The sequence below is a fragment of the Euphorbia lathyris genome, chromosome 3 (assembly GCF_963576675.1).
Source record: "Euphorbia lathyris chromosome 3, ddEupLath1.1, whole genome shotgun sequence".
Classification (NCBI taxonomy): Eukaryota; Viridiplantae; Streptophyta; class Magnoliopsida; order Malpighiales; family Euphorbiaceae; genus Euphorbia; species Euphorbia lathyris.
In genome coordinates this window covers 71,425,101-71,440,126 of record NC_088912.1, presented here as the reverse complement: position 1 = coordinate 71,440,126, position 15,026 = coordinate 71,425,101, and the positions used below count along the sequence as shown (strand labels likewise).

Genomic DNA, 15,026 nt, shown 5'->3' with positions numbered 1-15,026 from the left:
ACCTAAGTGGTATGGTTTTGAGGACATGGTGGGCTATGCACTATGTTAAGAAGCACGCTTGAGATTATTCTTCATTGAAGCCATGCAACAGTTCTAATTGAACCAGGTGAACTGTCAACTTCTCTAGGGGGTGGATCGAGACGATTCAAATCAAATATGCGAAGGATCTTTTCCATTCCACCTATAAGTAGAAGGTTTGTATCCTGCACAAAGGGTATCTTATTTCATAGCTTGTACACACTAAGACGAGAAAAAGCAACAAGTGATATACAACTTAACTGAAAAATGAGGAATTCCACAGATATCATAGATGTGTGCATGCATGTTTGCTGAGATTGGGTTAGGCATCCAGAAAATTATATACGTAAAATAACAAATAAAAAATAAAATCTGATCATTTTAAAAAGTTATAAGAAACTTGTCAATGCTAAGTATGAAAAGAACAAACTACAACCATTCAATTTTACAGAATCATTGCTTAGATGTTACAAAAGGCTCATACCTTAGAAGACACTTCTAAGGGATCAAGAGCGTAAAATGTGGATATCACTATAAATAACTTTGTGGTTGAATGTAAATGATATAAAAATCATTTCTTGGCATCTAAGAGACAAATGTACAAATATGCGTAAAGAAAAGAAGTTTGCTTGCTCCTAATGATAAAAGTTCCCCGTCTTTATGTCAACAAGAAAGAAAACAGTTTTGGTAATAGAAAATAAATCTTACCTATGAAAACGCACATGCTCGGACAATATGCTTGTGCTCAAAAGAGTGTAATTCATCCCCCATCAATGCATCCCACAATTTTCTGAAAAGTAAAAATTGGACAATTTACTCTACGACTTTTAACATCCAAAAATGGTTTATCTCTATCATTCTCGCAGTTGCTATTATGAGGAAAAAGTATGATGTGCCCGAGGGTAAAAGGGAGAAATTTTAGAGTCTGAAAGAGGAAAATGTAATTACATACGCAGTAATATCTGCAGAGGCAGATGCTGCACGTAATGCATTAGTATCCAGGCAGCAGCTCCACACTGCACCTTTATGCCCTTCAAAGGTTCCAAGCCAATCACTAGTCTCCCCATTTCTCAACATTGGGCTAGAATCTGAATTTCAAAAACAATTTAGTTGAAGCAGAGAACCAAAACTTCTTATGAAAAAATGTAAAATGGCAGTCTTGGTATGAAACAAAGGAAGAAAATGATCTTTCTGCAAAGTGTAGAGGCCAAACCTAAATTTTCTGGTTTATTAAAATATTAACCAAGAACTGATAGAATCTGAATTCCTAGACTTGAAAAATCAACATATCAGATAGGATCATAATTAGCATTTTGTTTTTAGTTATCTTTTGAAAACAGAGAATATTGATTACATCTATATACAAATTTGAAAATGCAACTTCGCAAAATTTGCAGTTGATACTACTAAATAGCGACTACCACAAAAACGAGACAAAAAATACAATTCAAAAGTTCAGGAAAATGAATATCCAGTGATACAACTGCAAATTTAAGTATCATGATCCAAATATTTATATCTGAATATTTAAAAACAATCACTATTCCAAGTTTACATTTCCAGTTAACAAAATCAACAGTATAATTACATTGCTAATATCGAATGATTATATAAACATAGACATTTCATCAAATATACAATTGACTCCAATTACAGAGCTAAGCAATATATACTACCTAAAAAAGAAAAAGAAAAAAATATACAAGAAAAGAGCGTACCTTTACTGGCACTGATGAGAAAAAATCCATCAGGAGTAACAGGACTGCAAAATAAATCCACAACAGGGCGCGAATGTCTGTGGCACACTAAAGGCACTGCCACCTTCTTCTTATCCATGTCTGTCGCTCAATAAACAACAATTCAATAAAGCCCAAAATAAAAGAAACCCTAACAGATAAAAAACTTGATGAATTTAATTTGTTATTATTTTCTTCCTTTCAGAACAAAATACTGATACAGTATCCAATTCACAATTCAAATGCACTGCAAATTAACCTAAATACCCAAATCAAGTAAAAAAAATAGTTCTCTTCCTTGAAAAATCTTCAAAATATGTGTAATTTTTCGTCAATGATGCTTAGCTAAAACTATGATATTCTGCTGATAGAGCTATGAAAATGTTATAAACGAAGAATGAAAATAATTATTATTAGTGAATTCAGAAAGGAGAACTGAAAAAATGAAAAATAGGGAGATACAGATACAGATACAGAGCCTGTAAAGGGGCTAAGCGCAGAGACGAAAATGCAGAGAGCGGTGCTTTTACAGTGTTGAAGAAGTTGGGCTTTTGTTTGATTTTTCAATTATGGACCTGGTTCTTTTTAAACATGTAATTGACCCGGTATTTACAAATATTTTTGTTTTTCCGGTTGTAAACTTTGTATTTTGCAAATATACCCTTGAGGTGGAACAATTTCAATAAGAGCTAATAAAGGAAACTAGAGAGGTAAAACATATTTGTAGCATTTTCGTGCATTTTAACAGCTTGTTTGTGACGATAAATGTGAATATTTGAGATTATGATTTAGATGTTGTGATCCGACTTAGATGATAATTAATTGGACCCTCCTTGCCAAGATTGGATATTTGTTTCATTCTTCTAGAAACGCATTCCTTCTTAACTAAGGTATCTTAGTCCTACTTTAGTTAGAAATCTCTCACAAGTGCAAGTTTCTCCTAAATAGACGAAGTTCTATCTCTCTAAGAATTATTTCCTAATTCATATTAAAGTCAGTTTATTCTTATTCGGAATAGGATTCTTAACTCCTGGGGACATTTGGTATTTGATGGTGATAGAGATAAGGATGAAAATTGGGATATAGATAAAAAAAAATCAAATATTTGGGAATTATTATTCCATTTTTTTTATATGTTAGATGGGGATAGGGATAAAATAAGACATTTCATTATATATTATCCCTATTTCTTATTTGTGAGGAAGTTAATGGATGTAAATGGAACTAATGGAAGATTAAATATCACATTAACTTTGTTTGAGAGTAAAATAAAGGTGAATGGAAGCTAAACTTTTACGTTTGTTGTGCGTAATTAACGAAAGATAAATAAGTAAATAATCGAAACACAGATTTACGTGGTTCACCAACGTTGTGTTGGCTAGTCTACGGACAGAATGAGAATAGTATTTATTAGGAGGCAGAAAAATAGATTACATGATTAGGTTTACATAATGGGGTATTTACCCAATCTAATCTAATCTAACTAGGAACCCATGATCCCACAATGTCCCCACGATTCTGAATCCAAGTAGAAATCTGAAACACAATACTACTCCGAATAGGAAACAAGATATGCCGATTCAAGGCATTATGATAAATCTCCACCTTGACTTGAATCCTCCTGAAAACATAACAGATGTATTCATGACAGTGCTAGATGAGCAGACTTCTCCCTCTGCCTCAGAGTTGCCCACAGGCAACTAGTAATCTCTAATGTTTAGCAAGTCCAAACAATATTGAAACTTGCTCTGTGGAACGAGCTTAGTAAACATGTCAACAGGATTGTCGGCAGTGCCAACCTTCTTCACATTGACCCTCTTCTCACTTCTCAGAAAATGATACCTCACATCTATATGCTTTGTCCTCTCATGATGAACCTGATCCTTGGCTAAACAGATTGCACTCAAACTGTCACAATACACTGTAGCATGATCATGATATAGACCAAGATCACTAACCAGTCCTTTAAGCCAAATCCCCTCCTTAGCAGCTTCAGTGAGTGCCATATACTCCGCTTCCGTAGTAGACAAAGCACTGTAGGCTGCAAAGTAACTTTCCAACTTACAACTATACCGCCAAGAGTGAAAACATAACCAGTCATGGATCTTCTACTGTCAACATCTCCAGCATAATCAGAGTCTGAAAAACCTGTCACCAAACACTCTGTATCAGCTCCATAAATAAGACCATCGTCAGATGTACCTTTTAGGTACCGAAAGATCCTTTTCACAGCTTGCCAATGCTCCTTGCCAGGTTCACCCATAAACCTGCTAACAACACTAACAGACTGTGCAAGATTAGGTCTAGTGCAGACCATTGCATACATCAAGCTTCCTACTGCACTAGCATAGGGAACTCGAGACATGTACTCCTTATCTTCAGCCGACTTAGGTGCAAAAGCAATAGATAGGTGTGCACTTGCAACAATAGGAGTATCTATGGGCTTTGCGGTTGACATGCCAAATCTTGATAAAATCTTCTGAATATAGCCCTTCTATGACAGAAAAAGCTTCCTTTTGCATCTGTCCCTGTAAATCTCTATTCCCAGAATTTTTCGAGCTGCATCCAAATCCTTCATCCCGAACTCTGCGCTGAGAAGACCCTTCAACTTCTTAATGTCGTGCTTATTCCTTGCAGCTATCAACATGTCATCTACATACAACACCAGATAGATAAAATACTCATCTTCCAGTTTATTATAATAGACACAACAATCATATGGGCTCCTGGTGTAGCTCAGCTGCATCATGTAGCTGTCAAACCTCTTATACCACTGCCTCGGAAGACTGCATAAGTCCATACAAGGACTTTTTCAACTTGCAAACATAATTCTCCTTTCCAAGAATCTGGAAACCATCTAGTTGGGTCATGTATATCTCTTCCTCTAAATCTCCATGTAGAGAGGTTGTCTTTACATCAAGTTTCTCAAGCTCCAAATCCTAATGTGTAACTATAGCTAGCAACACTCTAACAGAGATGTGTCTGACTACTGGTGAGAATATCTCATTATAATCCACTCCCTCTCTCTAATTGAAACCTCTAGCAATAACTTTAGCCATATACTTGACTCCCTCTTTAGGTGATATCCCTTCCTTCATCTTGAGAACCCACTTGCAAGTAATAATATTTCTCCCCAGAGGTGGTATGACTAAATCCCATGTTTGATTCTTATGAAAGGACTTCATCTCATCTCCTATAGAAGCAAGCCATTTCTCAGAATCGGTGCCTGAAACAGCTTTTTTGTAAGTTGATGGTTCACGAGTGTCCACCTCTTCAGCAACCTGTAGTGCATAGCCCACCATGCCCTTAAAACCATACCTCTTAGGTGGCCCAACTCCAACTCTCCTTGGTCGATCTTGAGCTAAGCTACGATGTGTAGCTTCAGATGGTTGAGAAACTGATGGTGTAGATTCTAGTAGCTCTATTTCTGATTCTAACTCTTGTTCCTTCAAGCCACTCTCACTCTGTATGACCTGAAGCTCCACCTGTTTATAAATGCTATCAGTTTCTGTTGCAGTTGTAGACTTCACAATGGGTCCAAGCAGAGATTTTTCGTCAAAGACTATATTTCTGCTCAGAATGACCATTTTCTCTGATGGTGACCAGATCCTGAAGCCTTTAACTCCATCTCCATAGCCTACGAACACTCCCTTCTTGGCTTTTGGCTCTAGCTTACCCTCATTAACATGATAGTAAATTGTGCATCCAAAACCTTTCAAATTTGAGTAATCAACAACCTTTCCTGGCCATATTTCTGTAGGCGTCTTGAGTTGTATGCCGATGTGTTGTCCGTGGTTAATCAGATAACATGTTGTGTTCACCGCTTCAACCCATAATCTTCTATCTAACCCAACATTAGAGAGCATGCACCTCGCCCTCTCTAGTAATGTCTGGTTCATTCATTCAGCTACACCATTCTATTGCGGTGTATTCCTGACCGTGTGATGCTGAGCAATCCCTTCATCCTTACAGAACTGGTCAAACTCAAACGAGCAGAATTCCAGACCATTATCAGTTCGCAGCCTCTTTATCTTCTATCCTGTTTGGTTTTCCACCAATGCTTTCCACTGCTTGAAATGCTTGAAAGCTTCATTTTTATGCTTCATCATGATGACCCAAGTCATCCTTGAATAATCATCAATCATAGACACAAAATACATGTCACCTCCCAAAGACTCAACTCGAGATGGACCCCAACAATCAGAGTGGATGTAATCAAGTGCGCCTTTTGTTATGTGAATAGCCTTGGGAAACTTGTTGCGATGTAGTTTCCCAAAGACATAATGTTCATAAAACTCCATACTCTTAACCTTATGACCACCAAGAAGATCATCATTTGATAGAATCTGCATCCCTTTTTCACCCATATGACCAAGTCTCATATGTCATAGCTTTGTCATATCTTCGTGGTGAATCTCTGACGATGCAACATCAACTGAACCTGTAACAGTGGAACCTTGCAAGAAATACAAATTACCATGCTTCACACCTTTCAGAATCACATCAAAACCTTTACATACATACAAAACTCCATCTTTTCCTGACCAACTGAGACCCCTGCTGTCTAGTAGACTCAGAGATATCAGATTATCTAATGAGTTCTATTTTGCAGGTTTTGGTGTCTATCAACGAAGTGGACCTAACCAAGGTGGCGATGACTCTTTGGGTGATTTGGAACCAAAGAAACCAACTTGTCTGGGAAAGCAAATTTCAACTACCAGAAGTGGCGATCTCCTTATCATCCAACTACCTTACTGCTTGGCGCCTTGCAAAAACTAAAGCTCCGGCTCCCCCCTTTACTGCGTGGCACTTCTGAAGAAAATGGTGTGCGGTAGGCTGCTGTCCGTAATGAACAGATCCGGCCTGCACACGAGCCTCCGACGACGGCTCCGTCTATACCAATTGCTAACACTGCTGCTGATTCCTTGCTGACGGGGCCATCTGCTACTGGCCTATCTCGGCCCCCATTCTCCGACGCGGGTCCCTCCGTGGCTCGACGGTCTCCTGGCGTCATCACTCCCCTACCGCATCTGGATGCTGCTGTCCGTAATCTATCATCGCCAGAAAACGCATCACTGCAACCAGAGGACATGTACGATACTGCTACTTCCTCCCAAACCCATGGCCCGACTGCTGTTGCGGTTCAGACACGTGAAAGGCGGTGGATTCAGCCCCCGTCTGTAACCAAAAAATTTCAACTGTGATGCGTCTTATTTTAGAAATGAGGTCCGTAGCGGGATAAGAGCCTTGCTCCGTTCCTCCGACGGATCCTTGATGGCTTGTCGAAGCCGTCTGTTCCCGTTCATCACCGACATCAGGGAGGCTGAAGTGCTCGCCCTCCGTGAAGCACTGTTTTGGTGTGTTTATCTGAATTGTATAAATGTTTGCTTTGAAAGTGACTCTTTGCTTGTGGTTAATAGCATCAATTCTGATACGTTAGATTTTTCTGTTTTTGGTTCAATTATTCAGGACTGTAAGCTTATCTTAAGTAGTCGACATGACTTTACAATGTCTTTTTCTCCGCGTCTAGCGAACAGGGGGACCCACGTCGTTGCACGACATGCCTGTCCAATGCTAGCGATTTTGTGTCATTTTCTGCTCCGGTTTGGCTGCAGGGAATTATCGCGTCCGATTTGATCAACCAATGAGTTTCTACTTTGTTTCAACAAAAAAAAAAAAAAAACACATCAAATAATAATTTTTTTTTTTGATAAAATAGTAGGTATCATTTCATTAGATAAGGAAGTTCAGAGATACAGATACATAAAAAATGAGGAATAAAACCTCATACCCATACAGGCTAGTGCCAGTACAAGATCCATTACAGGAAGAAAAAAGACTACAATGAGCAATAAAAACCATTAAAGGTAGAAACAATACAAAGAAACTAGAAACCATATACTCCTTGAAAGTCGAATCTCGTTGAAATACTGCTGCAATCCGTTCTTCATCCTTCAAACTCCTCCGGACATTCGGATCTGAGTCCATTTCTATTGTGCAACCACGCAGATCTATAGATCTACGGATAAGATAAATCTTTTTCGCTTGTGCTAAAACCGAAACAAGGATAAAAGATAGAAGTATGGCTAGCAGATGTAGATCTGACGAAAAGAACTTCAAAAAAGTAATAGATTTCAAACCAACTAAAGTTACAAAACTAAGAAGATGCAAATCTAAAATATAGATGGGAGGAGGAAGAAGGAAGACAAACTTCCTTCTTCCTCCTCGGATAGATCCGGTTAGAAAGGAGTTAGGAGAAAAGTAAGGAAAAAATGAAAGAAAAAAAGAGAAGAGGAAAGAAAATGGAGATGAACTTTTTACACATCAAATAATAATTAATTATTATATTCGTGTTCAATTTTTTTTATACATAAATAAAATTGATATTATTATATTACTTAAAAATATTAGTAGATGAATACTTCAAAAAAAATATTATTAGATGATAAAATTTTATAATCTACTACTTCAACAATAAATTTGTACTGCAAACAAAACTATTAAGGAAAATTCACTTAAAAAACAAAAAAACAAATTTATACATTTACATCCCCTTCCTTGATACTGTCGAGCAGCTATTCTGAACAAAAAACAAGGGTATTTCAGTCAACTGCCAGTATAAAGGCACACCTGGGCTTCGGATCGAGATTTCCTTCTCGGAGTTCTGGCTGCTCGTCCTCTCTCCCTTGCTCCCGTTCGCCGCCATTCCTTTCATTTTTGCTTTTCTTCCCTTTAGAAACCCTTGGGCGGGAAAATGTAAATTGGATATTGTATAAGTATTTTGTTCTGAAAGGCAAAAACTAACAACCACAAGTTAAATCCGTTCAGTTTTTGACTGATCTGTTAGGGTTTCTTTTGTTTCTGGGCTCCATTGAATTTGTAGTTGTTCATTGAGTGACGGACATGGACAAGAAGAAGGTGACAGTGCCTTTAGTTTGCCACGGGCATTCGCGTCCTGTTGTGGATTTGTGCTACAGTCCTGTTACTCCTGATGGATTTTTTCTCATCAGTGCCAGTAAAGGTAAGCTAATATTTTTTTTTTTTATCGTGTTTCTGTTAAACTATATAGGTTTTGGCTCAATATTTGGAGTCAATTGCACATTTGATTACATCGTCTTTGTTTGTGTAGTCATTCGGTTTTAGTTTCACTGGGAGATTGTATTCCACTACAGTAGTTTTTATTTATTTTCTGAACAGTCATTTGATAATCTTCTGGCAAGGTTCTGGTTTGCTTTCTGTTGATAGTTTCGCTATATTAATATATCGTAATGGTGATCTTATCGTTAAACGTGTGATCTCATGTTTTGTTACCTTTTGTACTGTGGCTTTGGTTTCTTCCAACTAATTGAATTTTAGACTGGCATCAAGAGATCATTTTTTTTTTATCCACAATGCGAATTCTGGTTTGGATTATTTAATTCACTCTGTTTTATTAGCTTTGAATTTGGATATTAATTAGTTATTTAAGTAATCAATTGGTTGTGTTCTCTATTTAAGTTCCTTCATGTCATTTCAGTATCTGTACAAGTTTATATTGGACTTTTCAAGTAATTTTGCATGTTTACTTTGTTAACTGTAAACTTGAACCCGGAAATTACTGATTGCTTTCAAGTAATCAAATTGAAATATTTCGATCTTGGTACTTAACAGTGCAGTTGTCTCACTGTCACTAGTTATCCATTTCCCTGAACATTTGTTACCCGCTCTCTAAATTATATATATGTATCCTTTTTTGTTTGAGTTGCTGCTTAGTGGTCTTAAGTGTAAATTTTCCTTCTTCGATATTTTCAGGTTTGTTTATAGATGAAATCAGTTTCTCGGTTTTCAAAAGATAACCGAAATTTTTTTTATATTCTACTCCTATCTACTATGCCATCTTCCTAATGTTATTTTTTTTTCCTCCATGAGTTGGTGTTCATAGGAGCTTACATTGCATTTTCTATTAGTATTTCATACCTTAAAATGTATGTTTAACCTCTGCACTTGACAGGAAGATCTTTTCCTAGCTGCGTTTCATATGTTTTAATGAGATATTTTTCAGTTCTCAGCTTTAACTATATTGCTTTTGAAATTCAGATTCTAGCCCAATGTTGAGAAATGGGGAGACTGGTGATTGGATTGGAACCTTTGAAGGGCATAAAGGTGCAGTGTGGAGCTGCTGTTTAGATACTAGTGCATTACGAGCAGCATCTGCCTCTGCAGATTTTACTGCGTATGTAATTACACTTTCCTCTTTAAGACTCTAATACCTCTATCCCTCTCTCACATACTCACACACAAATAAGCTTGTTTTTGTACATAATAGCAACAGTGATAATGCTGGACCAACCATTTTATGGAAGTTATAAGCTGTAGAATAAAATATTCTATTTTTATGTTTCAGAAAATTGTGGGATGCATTGACGGGAGATGAGTTACACTCTTTCGAACACAAGCACATTGTCCGAGCATGTGCATTTTCAGAGGTATGGTTTATTTTCTATTACACTCTATTGACGAGATTATATAATTTTGTTCTTCTTGACTTAAGGATAGAGACAGGGAACTTTTTATCATAGGATCACACCCCTCACCCCACAGCATGCATGGACATTTGTAGCTCTAGATGCCCATTAGTTAGTTATACTTCATTTACATTCAACCACAAAACTATTTAGTATCAAATGGATAAATTGAAGCAACAAGAATCATCAAATGATGGTATCGAAAAGCTAAAAGAGAATTTGCCCTCAAATTCTAGATTGTTCAGATAGTGATAGTCAAATTTTATTCTATTGATTGTCTACAAGTGTCCTGTAATAATCTGAACCATCCAAGCAAACATTCTTTAGAATATAATGGAAGTAATATATTTTGTGCTTCTCATGAACAAGTTTTCATGAGTACCATATAGGAGACTATGATTCTTTCCTGATAACTATAGTAGGGTGTTCCTGGCTCACTTATAAAAGCTTGTTCTGACTTGGCTTGTTTGTTGAGACTTTTCCTTCGCTGTATTTTCAGTTGCTGCGCAATATTTGTGGTTTTAAACCATTTTTAGGTTGCAGATTAAGTACATGATTGACAACAACAAAAAAAAAAAACCTATGTAATTTTATGGATATTTCATCCAATATTGGTGCACATGCTTGCATCTATATGCTTATGGAATTCCTCTTTTTCAGTTAATAGTATGACTTGTTGCCTTTTCTCTAGTCTGAGTGTGTGCAAGCTGTATATAGTTTTTCCCCTTGTGCAGGATACACACCTTCTACTTACAGGTGGAATGGAGAAGATTCTTCGTATATTTGACTTGAATCGTCCAGATGCTCCCCCAAGAGAAGTTGACAGTTCACCTGGTTCAGTTAGAACTGTTGCATGGCTTCACAGTGACCAGACCATATTAAGTTCTTGCACTGATATAGGTGGTGTGAGGTACGAATTACAGAAAGAACAATTCAGATGTAATTGCTGTAGTCAACTTTGCATTATTCTACCTTGGGTTTGTAGTTCTGTATTTTGATAATGGTTGTTTATGACCATGCACTAGTTATTTCTTGGACATCAAACAATCTCAAACTCTACATTTTATATAAAATCTGGTTCTCTTTGCCTCTTCAGTTGGACCTTGTGAGAAGCTGTCCTGAAACCATTTATAGAATAACTAGTAAAAGGCTGGCTTTTTGGACCTAAAAGAATAATAGATTATAGGCGGCTAAATTTCCCTGGAGTGGAGCAAATAAATATATTTTTAGTGGTCGAATGAAAGATCTCATATCAGCTACCACCTAGCCAAATTTGGTGGTTAGGCAAATAGTAGTCAAAGCGTGGCTGGTTTTTATGCCAACTAAATTGTGTTGATGGGATACTTCATATAAATTGTTATCCCCAGAATCACCCTTAAACAAATCAGATCAGTTTTCATGCCCAATTTTAGAAGCGTGGCACTGGCTTCACAATAATGACTACTTAGGTCTCTAGTACCAAACAAGATGTTGATGGGCGGTACTGATTATTTCCTCATCCGGAGAATTTAAATAATTTGGCATCTGTTTGAGCTATATCAAGGATGTTATGTTGACTATTTGAGTTGTGTACTATTGTCTTGTCTGCCCTCGTTACTGCTTCTTCAGTTATCATGCACAAAGGTAAAACAATATCATTGTCTTCTCAAATATTTGCCCTAATCAATGTCAGAAATAGTTTTCTTTTCTGTTTAGAAACCTTTATTGTGGCAGTTTTTGTTTTTAATTTATTGCAACTCTTCCAGATTATGGGACATAAGAAGTGGAAAAATTGTTCAAACACTTGAGACTAGGTCACCTGTAACAAGTGCTGAAGTGAGTCAGGACGGTCGCTACATTACGACAGCTGATGGTTCAACGGTTAAGTTTTGGGATGCAAATCAGTAAGTTGAATTTGAATATATCTATAAATCTTTGTGATTTTGTAGGGCATTGACTAAAAATTGTATTTATTTCCAGTTTTGGAGTAGTGAAAAGCTACAATATGTCATGCAATGTGGAATCAGCTTCGTTGGAACCAAAATTTGGAAATAAATTTGTTGCTGGTGGAGAAGACATGTGGATCCATATACTTGATTTCCATACAGGAGAAGAGATCGGTATGTTATTCTGAACTGGTTATCCTTTTTAGTAAATAAGGAAGATGCAAGTAGAGAACTTGGTTCATAGTGTTTTTATCTTTTCGAAATGAATATAGATCATATCCGGCAACAAATTTCAAGAGTATTCTCTATGAGAGTATTGATGCGTTCTTACCATCAAATTGAAAGCTATCCTTGATTTTCTTATTCTTGTCAAAGTAACTGTGATTATTCGGAGGCCTTGTTCTGCTGACGCTTCAAATAAATTGTTGGTTTGTAAGAAGTGTGATGTATTATTAAATATGCTGATATTCGAGGTTTCTCATTCTCTTGGATAGGATGCAACAAAGGTCACCATGGTCCGGTTCACTGTGTGCGATTTTCACCTGGAGGAGAATCTTATGCTTCAGGATCTGAAGACGGAACCATCAGAATATGGCAGACAGGGCCTACAAATAGCGATGAAAATGATGCAGTTGCCGAAAATGGGGCAAGTGGAAAATTGAAAACATCAACTGATGATCTTGCCCATAAGGTGGAAGGTATTCATATAAGTAAAGAAGGGAAAACTGCTGAAAAGGCTATAGATGTCTGAGTAAGGGCTTTAAATTGGTGTAGGGTTTTGATTTTCAGCTCTCTGCTTAGTGCGAAGAAGGTATAGGCATGAGCATGTGTCTTTTTGATGATTCTGCTGAAATAAGAATGGACTTCACTTTTTTTTTTTTTTTTTTTTTTTTAAAATTAACGTTTTGTAATTGAGTTCCATTTTATTCTAAGGTTTTTAATGGTAAATATAGCAGAACATGTAAAGAGTGAATGATATCATATAGTGTAGGTAGGTTGATTATGTGTAAGAAATGTTTTTGGTTTACCTTAAAAAAAGTACTTCATTTCATAGATCCGTACATAAGGGCTATGTTATTGTCTTTTCATGGATGCGGATAAATCTTGTATCCAAGTTCAAAAAGGTTTATCTCAGTTCAAATTATTTGATACTCTTACAATTTGTTTAAACAAAATCAGTTTAAAATCTTATGAGAGATTTTTTAGCAGCGAAACATTAGTTCTAATAAGCACAAATCGAGTTGCAAATGTAATTTTGAATATATTAATTAGATGATATTACTGAATTCAAAACTGTTGATGTTGCTGTTGACTTGAACTTTATCCTCATGTTAATTTAATCAACTAATTAAATAAATTATAAAACTGATATTATCTCCTTGAAACTTTTTAGATATTGGGAAATGTCCAGTAAGTTTCAAACAAGAACTAAGTAAGAGGTTACTCAAATGTTTTCTGACGGTATGTTAAGGATCAAGATAATGACCGATATAAATATACTAGCAGGAATTCACATAGCGGTCAAAGAACGGTCATGTATCACTAGGTTATATGTCAAAATTATGGACAATGACTAGCATATGATGTCGGAGATTAATATAAGATATATGATTGAGCCCTAACTATCAGTTCGAGCTTTTAGTTCAATCGGTTCCATGACATGGTATCAGAGCCAGTGTGACCAAGTGGTCCTGGGTTCGATTCCTGGCAGCCCCATTTGTTGAGTTATTTGCAGGACATGGTAATATGGGCCTGTGTTGTCACACTTCAAGTCCAAGTGTGCTTTCGCGTGTGGGGGTGTGTCAGCTATTAATATGAAGTGGACCTTTAACTATCAGCTCGAGCTTTTAGTTCAATCGGTTCCATGACATGGTATCAGAGTCTCTAGGACCAAACGGTCGAGGGTTCGAGTCCCGACAACCTCATTAATTTGTGGAATTAAAAACGCAAGGCGCGATGGGCCTGTGTCGGAGATTAATATAAGAAATATGATTGAGCCTTAACTATCAGATTCGAACTTTTAGTTCAATCGGTTCCATGACATGGTATTAGAGCCAGTTCCACCAAGTGGTCCTGGGTTCGAGTCCCGGCAACCTCATTAATTTGTGGAATTAATAAAACACATGGCGGGATGGGCCTGTGTTGTGCATGTTGCAAGCCCAATGGACATTTGCGTGTGGAGGTGTGTCGGAGATTAATATAAGACATATGATTGTCCGAATGTTCCTTAGCTGCGCAAATAATGTATTAAGCCTTTTTATAAATTTTATATAATCTAATACATCACTATGGTATAGCATGCCATAAATTATATATTATGTGAGCTATAATAATAATAATAATAATAATAATAATAATATAAAGGCTTAATAAATCATTTGCGTCCTGAACTTGTTTAAAAAGCTTGATTGCCCTTCTAAATTTTTAAAGTGTTTCGATAGCCCCCGGAGCGGGGGAGGGGGCCCGGGCCCCTCCGGCCGCCGGAACTTCCATGGTTACGAGTAGTTTCGGCCGCTCCCTAATATTAGCAATAGTGTATATAGACTCTATGTAATAATATTTTATTGTTTAAAGGTAGATGAGATGGTTAAAAACATCTGCTTTTTTTAAAAGATACTAGGTTCAATTCCCCCAACCTCAATTTATTTTAGAAAGCGTTTATTTATTTAAATTTTATTTTTCAATAATTATAAAACTATGTTACCATTATTAATTAATTTATTTATTTTCATAACACTTTTGAACTCATTTTTATTATGTCTTTTCAATTAAAAAAATAATTTCTTATTTTTGAGACTCAAACAACTGAATTTCTAAATTACATTTTAAAATTTTAAAACTAA

At 36.5% G+C, this 15,026-nt stretch overlaps 1 protein-coding gene and 1 pseudogene across 1 annotated transcript; one reads left to right on the top strand and one right to left on the bottom strand.

Annotated features, from left to right (window-relative positions):
* Nucleotides 1-71: 71 nt before the first annotated feature.
* On the bottom strand, nucleotides 72-1,854 carry LOC136222715 (uncharacterized; annotated as a pseudogene).
* A 6,498-nt stretch (nucleotides 1,855-8,352) lies between these two features.
* Nucleotides 8,353-13,334, top strand: LOC136223251 (uncharacterized). Its single transcript, XM_066011156.1, has 7 exons — nucleotides 8,353-8,775; nucleotides 9,831-9,966; nucleotides 10,138-10,219; nucleotides 10,993-11,168; nucleotides 12,004-12,141; nucleotides 12,218-12,357; nucleotides 12,678-13,334. Exons 1-7 carry the CDS (start codon nucleotides 8,658-8,660, stop codon nucleotides 12,932-12,934), a joined length of 1,047 nt encoding a protein of 348 aa, XP_065867228.1. The 5' UTR covers nucleotides 8,353-8,657; the 3' UTR covers nucleotides 12,935-13,334.
* The last annotated feature ends 1,692 nt before the right edge of the window (nucleotides 13,335-15,026 follow it).

What these genes read in the sequence shown, in the direction of transcription:
- LOC136223251 (XM_066011156.1), top strand. Translation starts at nt 8,658, where the DNA reads ATGGACAAGAAGAAGGTGACAGTGCCTTTAGTTTGCCACGGGCATTCG. An exon ending in TCTCATCAGTGCCAGTAAAG is followed by an intron (nt 8,776 to 9,830) that starts GTAAGCTAATAT and finishes TTTGAAATTCAG; the next exon opens with ATTCTAGCCCAATGTTGAGA. An exon ending in CCATACAGGAGAAGAGATCG is followed by an intron (nt 12,358 to 12,677) that starts GTATGTTATTCT and finishes TCTCTTGGATAG; the next exon opens with GATGCAACAAAGGTCACCAT.